At 40.9% G+C, this 12864-nt stretch overlaps 1 protein-coding gene and 1 long non-coding RNA gene across 7 annotated transcripts; one reads left to right on the forward strand and one right to left on the reverse strand.

Moving 5' to 3' along the window:
• Window positions 1-3507: 3507 nt before the first annotated feature.
• On the forward strand, window positions 3508-5375 carry LOC120110261. Its single transcript, XR_005511100.1, has 2 exons — window positions 3508-4118; window positions 4679-5375. It is a non-coding gene; the product is annotated as an uncharacterized LOC120110261 (long non-coding RNA).
• LOC103706310 (putative disease resistance protein RGA1) lies at window positions 5008-12852 on the reverse strand. Of its 6 annotated transcripts, XM_039124750.1 has the most exons (8): window positions 8186-12852; window positions 8012-8089; window positions 7603-7689; window positions 7011-7094; window positions 6760-6898; window positions 6444-6682; window positions 5377-5704; window positions 5008-5280 (listed from the first exon to the last, which is right to left on the reverse strand). In XM_039124750.1, exon 1 carries the CDS (start codon window positions 11683-11685, stop codon window positions 8287-8289), a length of 3399 nt encoding a protein of 1132 aa, XP_038980678.1. In that variant the 5' UTR covers window positions 11686-12852; the 3' UTR covers window positions 5008-5280; window positions 5377-5704; window positions 6444-6682; window positions 6760-6898; window positions 7011-7094; window positions 7603-7689; window positions 8012-8089; window positions 8186-8286. The 6 variants fall into 6 exon arrangements, with proteins under 6 accessions (XP_038980678.1, XP_038980679.1, XP_026660144.2 ...); XM_039124751.1 differs by lacking the exon at window positions 7011-7094 and having other exon boundaries at window positions 6760-6816; XM_026804343.2 differs by lacking the exon at window positions 7011-7094 and having other exon boundaries at window positions 6760-6857.
• Between the last annotated feature and the right edge of the window lie 12 nt (window positions 12853-12864).

Raw genomic sequence — 12864 nt, forward strand, 5'->3', positions numbered from 1 at the left:
AAGCTCGATGTGCAGGTCATAATATGTTCATGCAAATGGACGATGTCTATCAGATCATACCCCATTCATACTCCTGATTCCAGGAAAAAGCAGATATCTCTTGCCAAGAGGCAGTCCTAACTGCCAAAGCGTGGTAAAAGGTCTTCAAGTCACAAGGGATGATGTAATTCTAGATTTTGGTCAGTGCGAAGAAACCCTTGAGCAATCCCATTAGCAACTCAGAAGCATCTCCATATGTTTACTTATGCTGCTTGTACCCAACACACTTTTTTGGCAAATCAGTCCAATTAGTTCAGTGAAATAGATAGAATCAAATAATTAATTACATGAATGAGATGTCTTAGTTACAAAGTACAATAACTACAAATGCCACTAACCAAAGTTTTTGTTCATTTCCATGGGTGGAGTATCTTAAATGTTGGCCAGCTTTGTATGATCAAGGGAATAAGCCCTTCATTCCTGAACCGTACCAGCCCATGTTTTATACTTCCAGAAAGTGTCTCTTGGGGCCACCTCTCAACCTCATTACTGAAGTCAAATTAGAGTAGTTTTTTAATCCACCAAAGTTATTGTTTCGCCTTTCCCATTCCCTGCTTTGGAAGAGCACAACCTCGCACGTAAAAGTGGATGGCCATGGCCTTGTCTTTTGAGTCTAAACGTTATAAAAGTAACCAAAAATCCTCAGATAAGCATAAAAAGAGCTAGCATTTGGCAATATTTATACAATTATATGATTCTTCTTAGAAGTCTGATCTTAGAGTTAGGATTTCCAGACGAAGAGCATTGGACGCAAGGCAATTGAGGAGAGCGAGGATACCCGTTGGTTGCCTGCTCCTAAGTAAATCGAAGCTGTGCCCAAGGGAGCGGGCTCCCCAGTTCGGGAAGAGCAGCATCGCCATGGATTGGAGAAGAAGAAGCGGAAGGAGGAACAAAGAAAGCGAGAGGAGGGGGAAGACGAGCGAGAAGAAGGCTAATAGACACAGTATAGTTATGTTGATTTCCAATCAATTAAATGAGAGAATTAATGCATCTTTACAGCATCAAAACTCAATTACACCACAATGCACCAAATCTACCATGAATCACCAGTACCTACGCTAACACAAGAGAAGTGTCTATTGTCCAACTCCAGTCGCTCGATGAGGAACTCGTGAGCCCACAGTCGGCATGGGAAAGCGGCACAAAGGGCAGAGGTGGCTCTTCTCCAACCAGTTGCTGAGGCACGAGCGATGGAACTCATGAGAGCATGGCATCGCTGTGACCTCCACCCCAGCCTCCAAATCCTCCAGGCAAATGACGCATGCCGATGCCGACTCACCTCCTTGAAAGCTTCTCGTCTCCAGCGCGTTGACCGAAGACTTCGACGCTGGAACGCCGCCGAACTCCCCTCGGCCGCCTGCACTCTCCTCCGAAGGAATCATCAAGTTCTCGTTCGCCGGCTCATCAGCGTCTCCAAAGCCGCCGTCGGAAGAAAGAATCAAAGTTTCGTCCACCAACTCGGCGCCACGGTTGAAGATCGACCGTGGAAACCGATCGACCGTGCGGATGCTAATGCCGACGTCCATCAAGAACCCACTATGGCCTTCAAGAACTGTGGCTCTGGCGGCACGCAAGGCGAACGAAGATATCTGGTGACTCCAGAACTCGACGTCGTGGTGACAGGAATGGCTGACGAAGGAGAGCATGCACCCTACTTGGGCCAGCCGGAGCTGGTCGGAGAAGAGGTGAGAGAGGGGGAAGAGGAACCCAAAGACATCCACTCGGCCCTGAACTGGGAGGATTTGGCTCCTCTGGCGGAAGCGGGACCTCGAGACTTGGATCCGTACTTCCACCATGCGCTCTCTTATGGCTTGGCCTCCAGCTCGGGAGAAGAAGGCCCTCAGGTTCAACGCTGTGTTGCCGTAGACAAGGTTCGACCACTCCATGGCCATGGGTGTGCGTGAGAGAGACACAGATAGAGTATGACAGTGGGGGAAAGCGAAAGTGAAATCAATGTTCTGAGGATTGAGGAAGAACAGTGTTCTCTATTTATAGCTTGTTGGGCGTCGTCCTAAAACAATTAGGATTCGGATTCAATTTTCTGACGGTTTCTCCGGGTAACGGTAGGATTGACAACTAGGTTCTGGATAACTTCTATTTCCTATCCGAGTTCTAATAGGTTTGGGATTTAGTTTCTCCGGTAACGGTAAGATGGACAGCTAGCTAGATTCTGGACAACTTCTTGATCTAGATACCCGTTGGTTGCCTGCTCCTAAGTAAAGCGAAGCTGTGGCCAAGGGAGAGGGCTCCCCGGTTCGGAAAGAGCAGCATCGCCATGGATTGGAGAAGAAGAAGCGGAAGGAGGAACAGAGAAAGCGAGACGAGGGGGAAGACGAGCGAGGAGAAGAGGAGCCCCGTCGATGGATTAAGGTGAGTACCGAGAGACCGTTGGTTTTTAAATTAAAAAAACCGAGGGCCGGTCGAATGAACAGGGCAGCTTGAGAGTTGAGAATGGCGTGAGTCAAACTCGGTTTGACGCTAAATAAACCAACTTCAACCTTTAAAACAGCGCAAAATTGATTCCAAGTTAGAGTTGGGATGATCTGAGGCTCAGGGACAAAATTTGATGGTGGCTAGGCTGAAAATAGATGAGATGGAACCAAAGTATCAATATATTGATACCTGTGTCTATTTGTAATTTGCAAACATAAATACAGATATTAATCATGTGCAATAATTTACATTCATATTTTTTTAGGCTGATGTACATAAAAATTAGATATTAATAATATGGATAAAAACGACAACACAAAAGGATGATTAAACTTGTATGCCACCAAATCAATCATATCACCATATGGAAAGTAATTTAAATTAAAAGTATTTTAATGCTATTACTTGTATTTCTATTTTAGTCCATGATAGTTTTATATAAATAAATGAATTTGTAGATGGAATTGAATATTCAAATACAAATTGTATAATTATCTATCTGTATATATATCGACATGTATACATAACTAAATTTGAATCTATAAATAGATCAATTCAAATAGAGAAGTGAATTTGGATATATATTATTTGGTCCATTTTTGCTTATGTTTCAAGTCAAACAAAAAAATTGATTCAGGTTTGGCTGGTAAGCCTTAAATATATTTATATTATTGTATTAAATATTTATAGATAATGGACTATTAGATCAAAGCTTCGATAAATGTGCTTAAAACTCTTTAAATCAATTATTTTTTTTGGTAACTAATCAATTAAATCTTAAGATAGGTTCAAACAAAGCATTAAACAAACCTTGAATTCAAGTTTGAACCACCTTTGAAATCAAGCTTGAACTAAGCTTGAAATCAAGCTTTAATTCAAGCCGGATAAAGCTTAATTTAACCTTGAATTGATTTAAACTTGATTTAACTTACCAAGATAATTATTTAAATAACAGCTCCTCGAATTCTATTGTTTTTTGATTTTGTTAGCCGCATCACGTCCGTAGGGTGTGAGCCGCCGTTGTACATAAAAAAATAAAAAATAAGCTCGAATCAAGGTTAACCAAAGAGCTCATCCTAGTAATTAGTTTCAATCGAGATTGATTAGGTCCCCAGCTTGATGGAGCTGGGCTCAATCGCACTCTTATACATAGTGACATTCGAATGGTTCCATGGGCACTATATATCTTTACAAAAAAACAAAAAAAACAAAAAAAGAAAAAAAAAGTTTAAGCTAAAATATAATTAGAAAATATATGAGCGAGTTGATACTAACTATTAGCTGCAGGTCGTTTCACTGAACTCTAATGGCCACCTGGAAGCTTGTTTGGAGTTTGGGAGCTCCGACACCCCTCCTTCCAGTCCTCCTCAACTCTCCTCCGCTCCCGCTCTCGCCGGCGGCCGGCCATGGAAGCTCTCCTCCTTGCGTCCTTTAGGTGGACGAGCGGTAGAGGTCCGTCCTCCACGACCGCCTCTTCTTCTCTCTCTCGGAATCCACTGCTCTCTTTTGTTTTCTTCTTCTGATCTTACTAATAACTTGAAAGCTCAAGTACAGAATCAACTGATTATGGCCAGATGCCAAGTTCGGCTATGCCAACTTATGCTACCATCCAAGGCAAAGGAACATAGATTGGAAAGGACGAACAGGTATGCAATTAAAAGAAAATTTATTTTTATTCTTGTTGGAATTTTGTACCTAGGATTTAGGTGATGACACATGAATTAATTGGAATCATGTCGTGCTAAAGAGCTAGTTCTCTGTTCTCTGCAACAATTTATCTATTTTCTTAACCTCTTTTACTGTTATTCTTTTTTCTTTCTTCATTATTATTTCGCCAATATTCTTCTACTAGATTAATTTCAGTTTGCAGAAATAAATTTTAGTAAACTTGAGGCAATTTATCTATTTGAAGAACTTCATGAATCAATGTCAACTGTTGAACAAAAGATCCTTAGACCATCACTCCCCAAGAAGCAGTCATGCCAGGCAAGCTAGCCAGTTAATATGGCAACCAAAAATTATATATTCCAAGACCTTACGGAAGTTTGTAAGAAGTAAATCAACTCAGTTTTTTCATTAGAAAGTGGCATGGGGTAGATTGGTAACAAGCGAATAGTCAGCGAACTTAAATAGGAACTCAGATCATCTGTAGTACATTGGAATATAGACATCAAGTATAAATCACACATTTTTTTTTCAATATCAGACATGCGGTGAAGATATGGAAACACTGGTAGATGAAGGATGGTCTCTTAGGTTCCCAGTTCAAGTAGGAAAATAGTGGAGAGGTTGATAGAAAGAAGAACAACCATCTGCTGGACTATACTCGGCTACAAAATATGGGCAACTTAGCTACACAGAAACAGACATGACCTTGAAGATTTGATGGATCTTAAAGTGAACAGTTACTATAATAAAAGGCCAAATTAGTAAGGAGGCTGTCCATGGAAGAGGATTATGTCAAAACTCAATATAACGTACCCCCCCCGGAATGAGGCCTTCTTTGCCTTCCACCTAAGCTGTGCAGGATGCTTATGACAAAGGAAATTAAGAGCAGGCTGATTTCAGCTATATTACAACCACAGAGGCAATGTCCTGCAGGCAGCAGTGCCAGAAAAAATAGGTCCACAGAAGTTTTAGGGGCATAAAATCAAGCTATGTGAAGGGCTGAAATGTGTTGAGTCTGGCTCAGTCAGCGAAAGTGTAAGAGGAAACAGATTTGTTATTTACTATTCAAAACATCAAGAATGGTGTATTTTGCAATCTCTTTTGGGTGTAGGAAGCTGCACGAGATAGATTTTATGAACCCTGTACATATGAGAGATTTTGTGTCAGCAGACTGCTCTTGGCCATTACATAATTTATGTAAAACAAGTTACAACAAAGAACCAGTGATTTCAAAACCTGTCAGAAGCAGTGGTTTGTACACATTTGTGTCATGAAAAATATGAAGAATTTCAGTGACAAGCTCTGGGAAGTAAGCATTCATGCAGTTCCTAGCAGCATTAGCAATGAATACTGGCATTATAGGATCATCTTTTTCTCCTTCCTCCCCTCTCTGACACAAAAATCTCATCATCAGTTTGGATATTAAGGATGTGAGCTATCTTGGGCCAGTCATGTCCTCCATTTTCTTGACAACGCTCTTTCAACAGTGGGCATCCTTTGATGTACAATTCTTGCAACACAGAAGGCAGGTCATGCATCGGTAAGCCACATCCTCGAGCAGCACCTAAAGTTTCAAGGTTCAGTATGCACAGACACCCCAAAAAATCATGGTGTCCAGTTTGATAAAATAATTTTTGAAAAGATATATGAAACCTCCATAGATTAAATGAGGCTTTTCTTTTACTTAAAGGGGAAAAAAGCAGATACAACCTCTATTATAAAGAATATGAAAAACAATTTAAAACAGTGTTGGTAATTGAAAAAGGACTGACAAAAACAAGAATAATGTGGCATCCGTCTGAGCTGATTATGTTGCATGATTTAAAATAAAAGATAGATATGGTGAATAAATTCAACTTAATAATCATATGGCTTTGTCGGCAAGTCAAGCTCGAGATTGTATCCAAGTCAAAACCCTAACAAGCCAAATCAAAGGAACAAGACTATGACTGAGTAATATGTCAATTCCTTAGCAGATCAATTTTGTGGTAGATATGCAATTAAGTCAAACAAAGAATAATACAATTTTGTGAACCCACTTATGGATCATATAAAATCTTTGACAGAGTCTAGTCCAAGTTAAACCCCATCACGCCACATCAGACTGTCCTATTAGGTAATCATGGATGGTTGGTCTGTTGGGCACTGCAAATTGTTAGAACCGTTATGGGTCCAAAAGGTTCACTTGGCCAAGTTATAGATCGAGTCAGAAAAATTTTAAAGCATGGTTTAGAGGCTTATTCTTATATCAGTAAATTGAGAAACCTTAACCGGAGAAACTGGATATAATATGTTGTTCAAACCTGATAGTGTACATTGTATTCCATCCATAAAGTCAGAGGTTGCAAGAATTGGCATCATTATTGATACATATTTTGCTACTTCTTCTTCATTGCTATATAAGTAGCCCCAGACATGGCGTACTAGAATGGTGATCAAGGCTACCATCAAACCCTCTGTGATAGCCATGATAAGTGCAGCATACACTGATAAGCATGCAGCTTGTGGGTTTCCAGCACCCAATTCATTTGAAACTCTTATACTGCAAAAAAGGTACATAAATATCAATTAATAGCCAAGTTGCATTGACAAATTACAAAAACAGTTAGCTCAACTAACCTCACTGCACTGCTGAGACCAGTTGGAATCATATAAACAATACACATAGTGTTGAGGCTGGCAAAATAGCATGTACAAATATACTGCATAAACTTCAACTGGAAAATGAAGCAGATATCACTTGCTACAAGATTTACACCTAAATGCAAGACAAAAGACCTAGTCATAGCATGTACAAATATACTACATAAAATTCATGCATGGATACAAAACAAAAGAAAACACCAATAAATAGCACACTAAAATTATACCCAAGCATGCCAACATGCCTGCCATAGACTTCCTTCAAGACAGGGTACCGATATTACTGCAACTATATTGGAATGGGGGCCTCTCTGCGCTGACAAGCATGGTTAGAAAGTCTTGCCGTAAACAGATTAAACTATACTGACAGCTAATGGATTCAGACATCTAGACATATTTAACTTTAATTGGTTAGACTATAAATTGTCATCTGAGCTTATACAACTTTTAGAAATCTAGATACATGGTCAAGGCACTATGTTTACCATGTCTGCATGATATATAAATGTTATGCAATATCTACCAATTTGTATCCATTTTCTGTCAAATCAATATGAGCAAGGAAGCTTAACAATGTTGTATATTTGCTTAAACAAGTCTTTCTCATAAACATGTAACGTTTTCTTATCTAAAATAAAAAGAAAAGTCTATAGGTCTTTCCTCTTCCCAGAATTGTTCTAGGGTAAGATGTTAAATAGTCAATCTACGTATACAAACCATATCTGGATATATGAGGGGTTGTGGCATGTGGCTACTGCTCCGCCAGCTCGACAACCTCATTACAAACTATTGGAAAAATGGAAATTTTTAATTGCTAACCTGATTGAAAGTACTGAAGTCTCTAGCTTTGGACTGGGAAGTAGGCCAGCCAAGAGAACTATCATCTCGAATGACCAATACTCCAAGCTGTATTAATACAGAGAAGTAATCAATTTTTAGATGTCGGGTAGTTTGTTACAGCATAATTAGGAACAAGATGTTTCCATAAACTTAATCAAGTTAAACTGAAAATAGTTTAACAAGCAAGGTTAAATTTCAAAGGAAATTAAGAGCAGGCTGATTTCAGCTATATTACAACCACAGAGGCACTGTCCTGCAGGCAGCAGCGCCAGAAAAAATAGGTCCACAGAAGTTTGAGGGGCATAAAATCAAGCTATGTGAAGGGCTGAAATGTGTTGAGTCTGGCTCTGTCAGCAAAAGTGTAAGAGGAAACAGATTTGTTATTTACCATTCAAAACATCAAGAATGGTGTATTTTGCAATCTCTTTTGGGTGTAGGAAGCTGCCCGAGATAGATTTTATGAACCCTGTACATATGAGAGATTTTGTGTCAGCAAACTGCTCTTGGCCATTACATAATTTATGTAAAACAAGTTACAACAAAGAACCAGTGATTTCAAGACCTGTCAGAAGCAGTGGTTTGTACACATTTGTGTCATGAAAAATATGAAGAATTTCAGTGACAAGCTCTGGGAAGTAAGCATTCATCCAGTTCCTAGCAGCATTAGTAATGAATACTGGCATTATAGGATAATCTTTTTCTCCTTCCTCCCCTCTCTGACACAACAATGTCATCATCAATTTGGATCTTAAGGATGTGAGCTATCTTGGGCCAGTCATGTCCCCCATTTTCTTGACAACGCTCTTTCAATAGTGGGCATCCTTTGATGTACAATTCTTGCAACACAGAAGGCAGGTCATGCATCGGTAAGCACGGGATCTGAGGGCAATTGCTAATAACTAGAACTGTGAGGGAGATGAGTTCCTGCAGCTGAGAAGGCAAGGACTGCAGATTTTCACAATCCGAGATTCCCAAGAATTTGAGTGTGACAGGCAGCCCCTCATCTGGAAAATGGTAGAGATCGGTGCAGTCGGCAATTTTTAAATGTGCAAGGGAAGGGAGGCTCTTGAGCTCACTGAGCAGCGGGTTAATCAGTTTGGAGGACGAGCTGATTTGGAGGTCTTCCAGCAGCATGGGCAGCAATAGCCTCCCTTCCTCTCCCTGTGGTGCAAGATGGGGGCAGTTGTAAATGTGGAGTTTTTTAAGTGCGACAAGGGGCCGGAAGCCATGCACTGGAAGTGATTCAAGCTTCTCACAATTGGTGATTGTCAATTCCTGAAGATCCCTCAGTTGTTGAGCAAACAGACCTTGCCGCAGGGATCCCAAGTTTGGACACTCGTGAATATGCAAAGTTGACAGTGATGGTAAGGGCCGGGAGTTTGATGGTCGCACTTCTGGAAGATTTTTTATCCCTGTTTCAGAAATTCGGAGCCTTGTCAAGCTTGGTGGGAGGCATGGCAATTTCCCCAGCTTAGGACAGTCAACAACTTCAAGAGCAGTGAGGCATGGGAATGACTCATCATCATCTGGGTAACTCCATTCCTTCAGCTTAAGCATGTCTTCAAGTACCAGTTCACTCAATGATGGAAACCCTGAAAACTCTTGGCCAATTTGAACCACCCCATATACTTCTCCTACATCTAGATACCTGAGAGAGGGCAGCTGCCCCAGAGGTGGAAGGACTGTGCATCCTCTGCAGTTGGATAGGTGGATGGTCTGTAGATAAGAAAGTGATGGGCTACCTAGCCAACTTGGAAATGTGACACCTGCATAGCCCTTGATTGTGAGCTCCTTCACTTCCAGATGTGGCTGGAGGCCTTCAAGCACCTCATTGTCCAAATGCTCATCTAGCGAACTGACATGCCTGTCATCCGACCATACAAGATCTAGCACTGTAAGGTATTCCTTCGCATTCAACTTTGCCTTGCTTGCCTCTTCTCCACTGACCACATTCTCTAGATTCCGAATGCAAAGATGTCCTCGTAGCTCGTTCATGTCCTTCAACTCTTTTATCCTGTGTCCTTTATCCTTGCGAACCACAAATTCCTCTAATTCCTGAAGGCAAGTTAGCTTTCCAATTCCGGCTATCTGAGAAGTCAGCCTTGTACTTACTTCAAGATGTCGCAGATTTATTAGGTTTGTCAGCCCTTTTGGCAATTCAGTTAGAAAATTGCAGTATTTTAGTTTTAGCGTCTGCAAATTGTGCAGCCTACTGATTGACAAGGGCAGTGTTTTGATTCCAGTACCGGAGAGTCCTAGATACCGAAGCTGTATCAGATTTCCAATAGGATTTGGCAACTCATTTATATCTCTGCGATGTAGATCTAGTACACGCAGGAATCGAAGTTTTAGGCAGAGGTCTTCTGGAATGGGACTGATCTTAGATTTATATCCCTGCAACAGTAGCAGTGTACGTAATTTCTCAAATTTATAGAATGGCTCAAACAAGGTTGACATTGAATTGGCACATGAAAATGATAAATGTCGTGTCTTTTCAGAAATTTGGTCCCTTACACCATCCTCTAATCTGTGGCATTCTCCAATGGAGATAAACTGTGCTAGATCATGAATTGCATCATGCATCACATAGTTGCCTTTATGACGCTGAAAGAAAGATCTGCTTACTAATTCATCAAAGTAGCTGCTCCCTGTGTCCTCCAAACGTTTTCTTCCTTGAGGCTGAATAAATCCCAGTGCCATCCAAATCTGAACCAACTTATCTTTCTCAAAGACATAATCTTTATGAAACACAGAACAGAATGCAAAGCACTGCTTCAGGTGTGGGGGTAAGTGCTTGTAGCTCAACCTTAGGGCTGGTAAGATATTGTTCTTGTCTGGTAGTTCCCAGATTTCACTTTTCAGAATATTTTTCCAGACTTCCTCATCCAGTTTAGAGTACAAGAGGCTCCCAAGTGTCTTGGCTGCAAGAGGTAATCCCTTCAACTTTTTAACAATTTCCTTCCCCATCTCCTCCAGATTTGGATGTAAACTGGAATCACCATCAACAAATGCATAATTTTTGAACAACTTCCAGCAGTCATCATCTGACAAGTGCTTCAAATGATAAGGATGTAATCCACCCATCGTCCTTCCAACTTTCTCATTCCTTGTTGTTACTATAATCTTGCTTCCTCTTTCCCCAGCAATCAAAGCATTACGATATCTGTCCCATTTGTCAGGGTCCTCATTCCAGATATCATCCAAAACAAGCAAGAATCGTTTCCCTTCTAATTTACCACAGAGATCTTCCTGAAGTAGGTTCATGTTTGTGGTGGCAAAGGAATAGCCACTAGCAGAAGCATACCCGCTGGAAGCTGATTCGAGGGTTTCTTTTGTCAACTTTGTCTCATTAAAATTCTCAGATACACACACCCACATTCTTAACGGGAAGCATTCTTTTATTCTAGGATCATTATATACAAGCTGGGCAAGAGTTGTCTTCCCTAGGCCCCCCATGCCAACTATTGGGAGAACAGAAAGACGACTGGTATTACTAGTTAACAGCAAAGTTCTTACAATAGACTCCTTTTCCTTTTCTCTTCCAAACACATTTGAGTCATCTACTAGTGAACTGGTCTGTGGTCTCTCCGTGATTTCTAGCTGGCTTGTCCCACATAACATTTCAAGTCCAAGAATATGCCGTTCCCTTGCAAGGGTATCTAACCTTTTTTGAAATGACTCCATTGTATGTGCTAGCTTGTGTTTTGATGAAACTTTGTGCCAATAAAGACAGTTCAAGTAGGGACTTACCTGCTTCTTCCAGTGGCTCTGAGCTCTGCCCTTTACTTTCAATTGCAGGGATTCTGCTGCATAGAAGTCCAGCAATTCATCCATGTCATAAGCAACTTCTTTAAGCCTTGCCAGCCAGATTCCCACTGATTTGTTCCTAAATTGCTTCTCCTCTGCATCTTCAAGCAAAGCTTGTATTGTTGATAATGTGGTTGCCAGGTTCTGCAACTCTTTGTCGACGCCCCGCAGCAATCTGAACTCATTCAAGGCAGCAGTAGCAAGTTTCTCAAAAAGAACCTGCATGAAGGAAGATAGCACTGCCTGGCCTGCCATGGTCACCGGTAGTATCTGGGATCTCAAGGGAGAGGCACAGAATGGGAACTTGGAGACCAGAATAGAAATGGTGAAGCTGAGATAAGGAGTTTATTTTCTTGACTTTCTTGGCATGTTCAGACAGGCTTTCCTTCCTGTTTTCAACTTCGGCGGGCGTTGCATTAGAGATATGACACCTATTTGTTTGTGGAAGATTGGCTTCCTCAAAATAAAGAAATGGCCCTAGACTCGGTTGTTGGGCCCCAGTCGCAGCTGTTTTATCAAATGGTTGCTGACCTTGTGGTCTGCATTGAGGCCATTCATTGGCCTTCGGCTGCAGGGTAAGAACTAAGAATTGACTTTGAGAAACAGTACCAAAGTGGTGGAGTCACCACCTGATACATTATTTATGAATGGTTTTTTTTTTTTTCAGACACCAGAACACCTAGGAAATAAAAAATCATCACAACTTGAAGTGGTGCTGAAAATTTTGATTCCTTCTACTAGGACTTTGGAGACATACTGGTGCAGGTTTATTTGCAATGCCATCAGAGGATGGTCACTTTGTATCATCCTAAGATCTTTTTTTCCAACATCTGTGGTTTGTGGCAATTTAATGACAGCCAAAAAACTGAAAAGTTCTTAGATGAACCAGGTGTGTGTGCATCTGATATCAGAACCGTAGCAACATGGCTCCTTTGATGTGGTGGGCTTAAAGAGACATCAGGGCATTACATCAACCATAGAAGCGGTGCTCTCGTAACACAAAATTTTCATGCAAGAGTTACAAAGATGATGTGTGATACCCTTGTTGCATCAATCATAGCTGGGCTAGAAACTAACATGGTATAGGTGGTTGGTGAGAGGACCAACAGGAAGAGCTTCATATCAGCTGCATAATTATTTTGTGCAGAATCTGTCCAAGCCTTTCTCTCCTCTTCCAACCTCTCACATACTTATTTTCTCCTTATTCTACTTGGATTAAAGTTGAGAATGTCACATCAGGAGTGAATTATTTTAGGTAGTTTGAAAATAACCTCCCAACGAAAGAGAGGTGCAACCATTAAATTATAGCCCTACCTCCTGCACCAAGTCAAAGCTCGTGGAATTGGAGCTCTGTTAATCAGCCAACAAAATAAGGGTCAACATGACTTATAATCAAATCACCGTCCTCAGTGGCAAAGGATGGTACCATATGAG

The sequence above is a fragment of the Phoenix dactylifera genome, chromosome 3, assembly GCF_009389715.1.
Source record: "Phoenix dactylifera cultivar Barhee BC4 chromosome 3, palm_55x_up_171113_PBpolish2nd_filt_p, whole genome shotgun sequence".
NCBI lineage: Eukaryota > Viridiplantae > Streptophyta > Magnoliopsida > Arecales > Arecaceae > Phoenix > Phoenix dactylifera.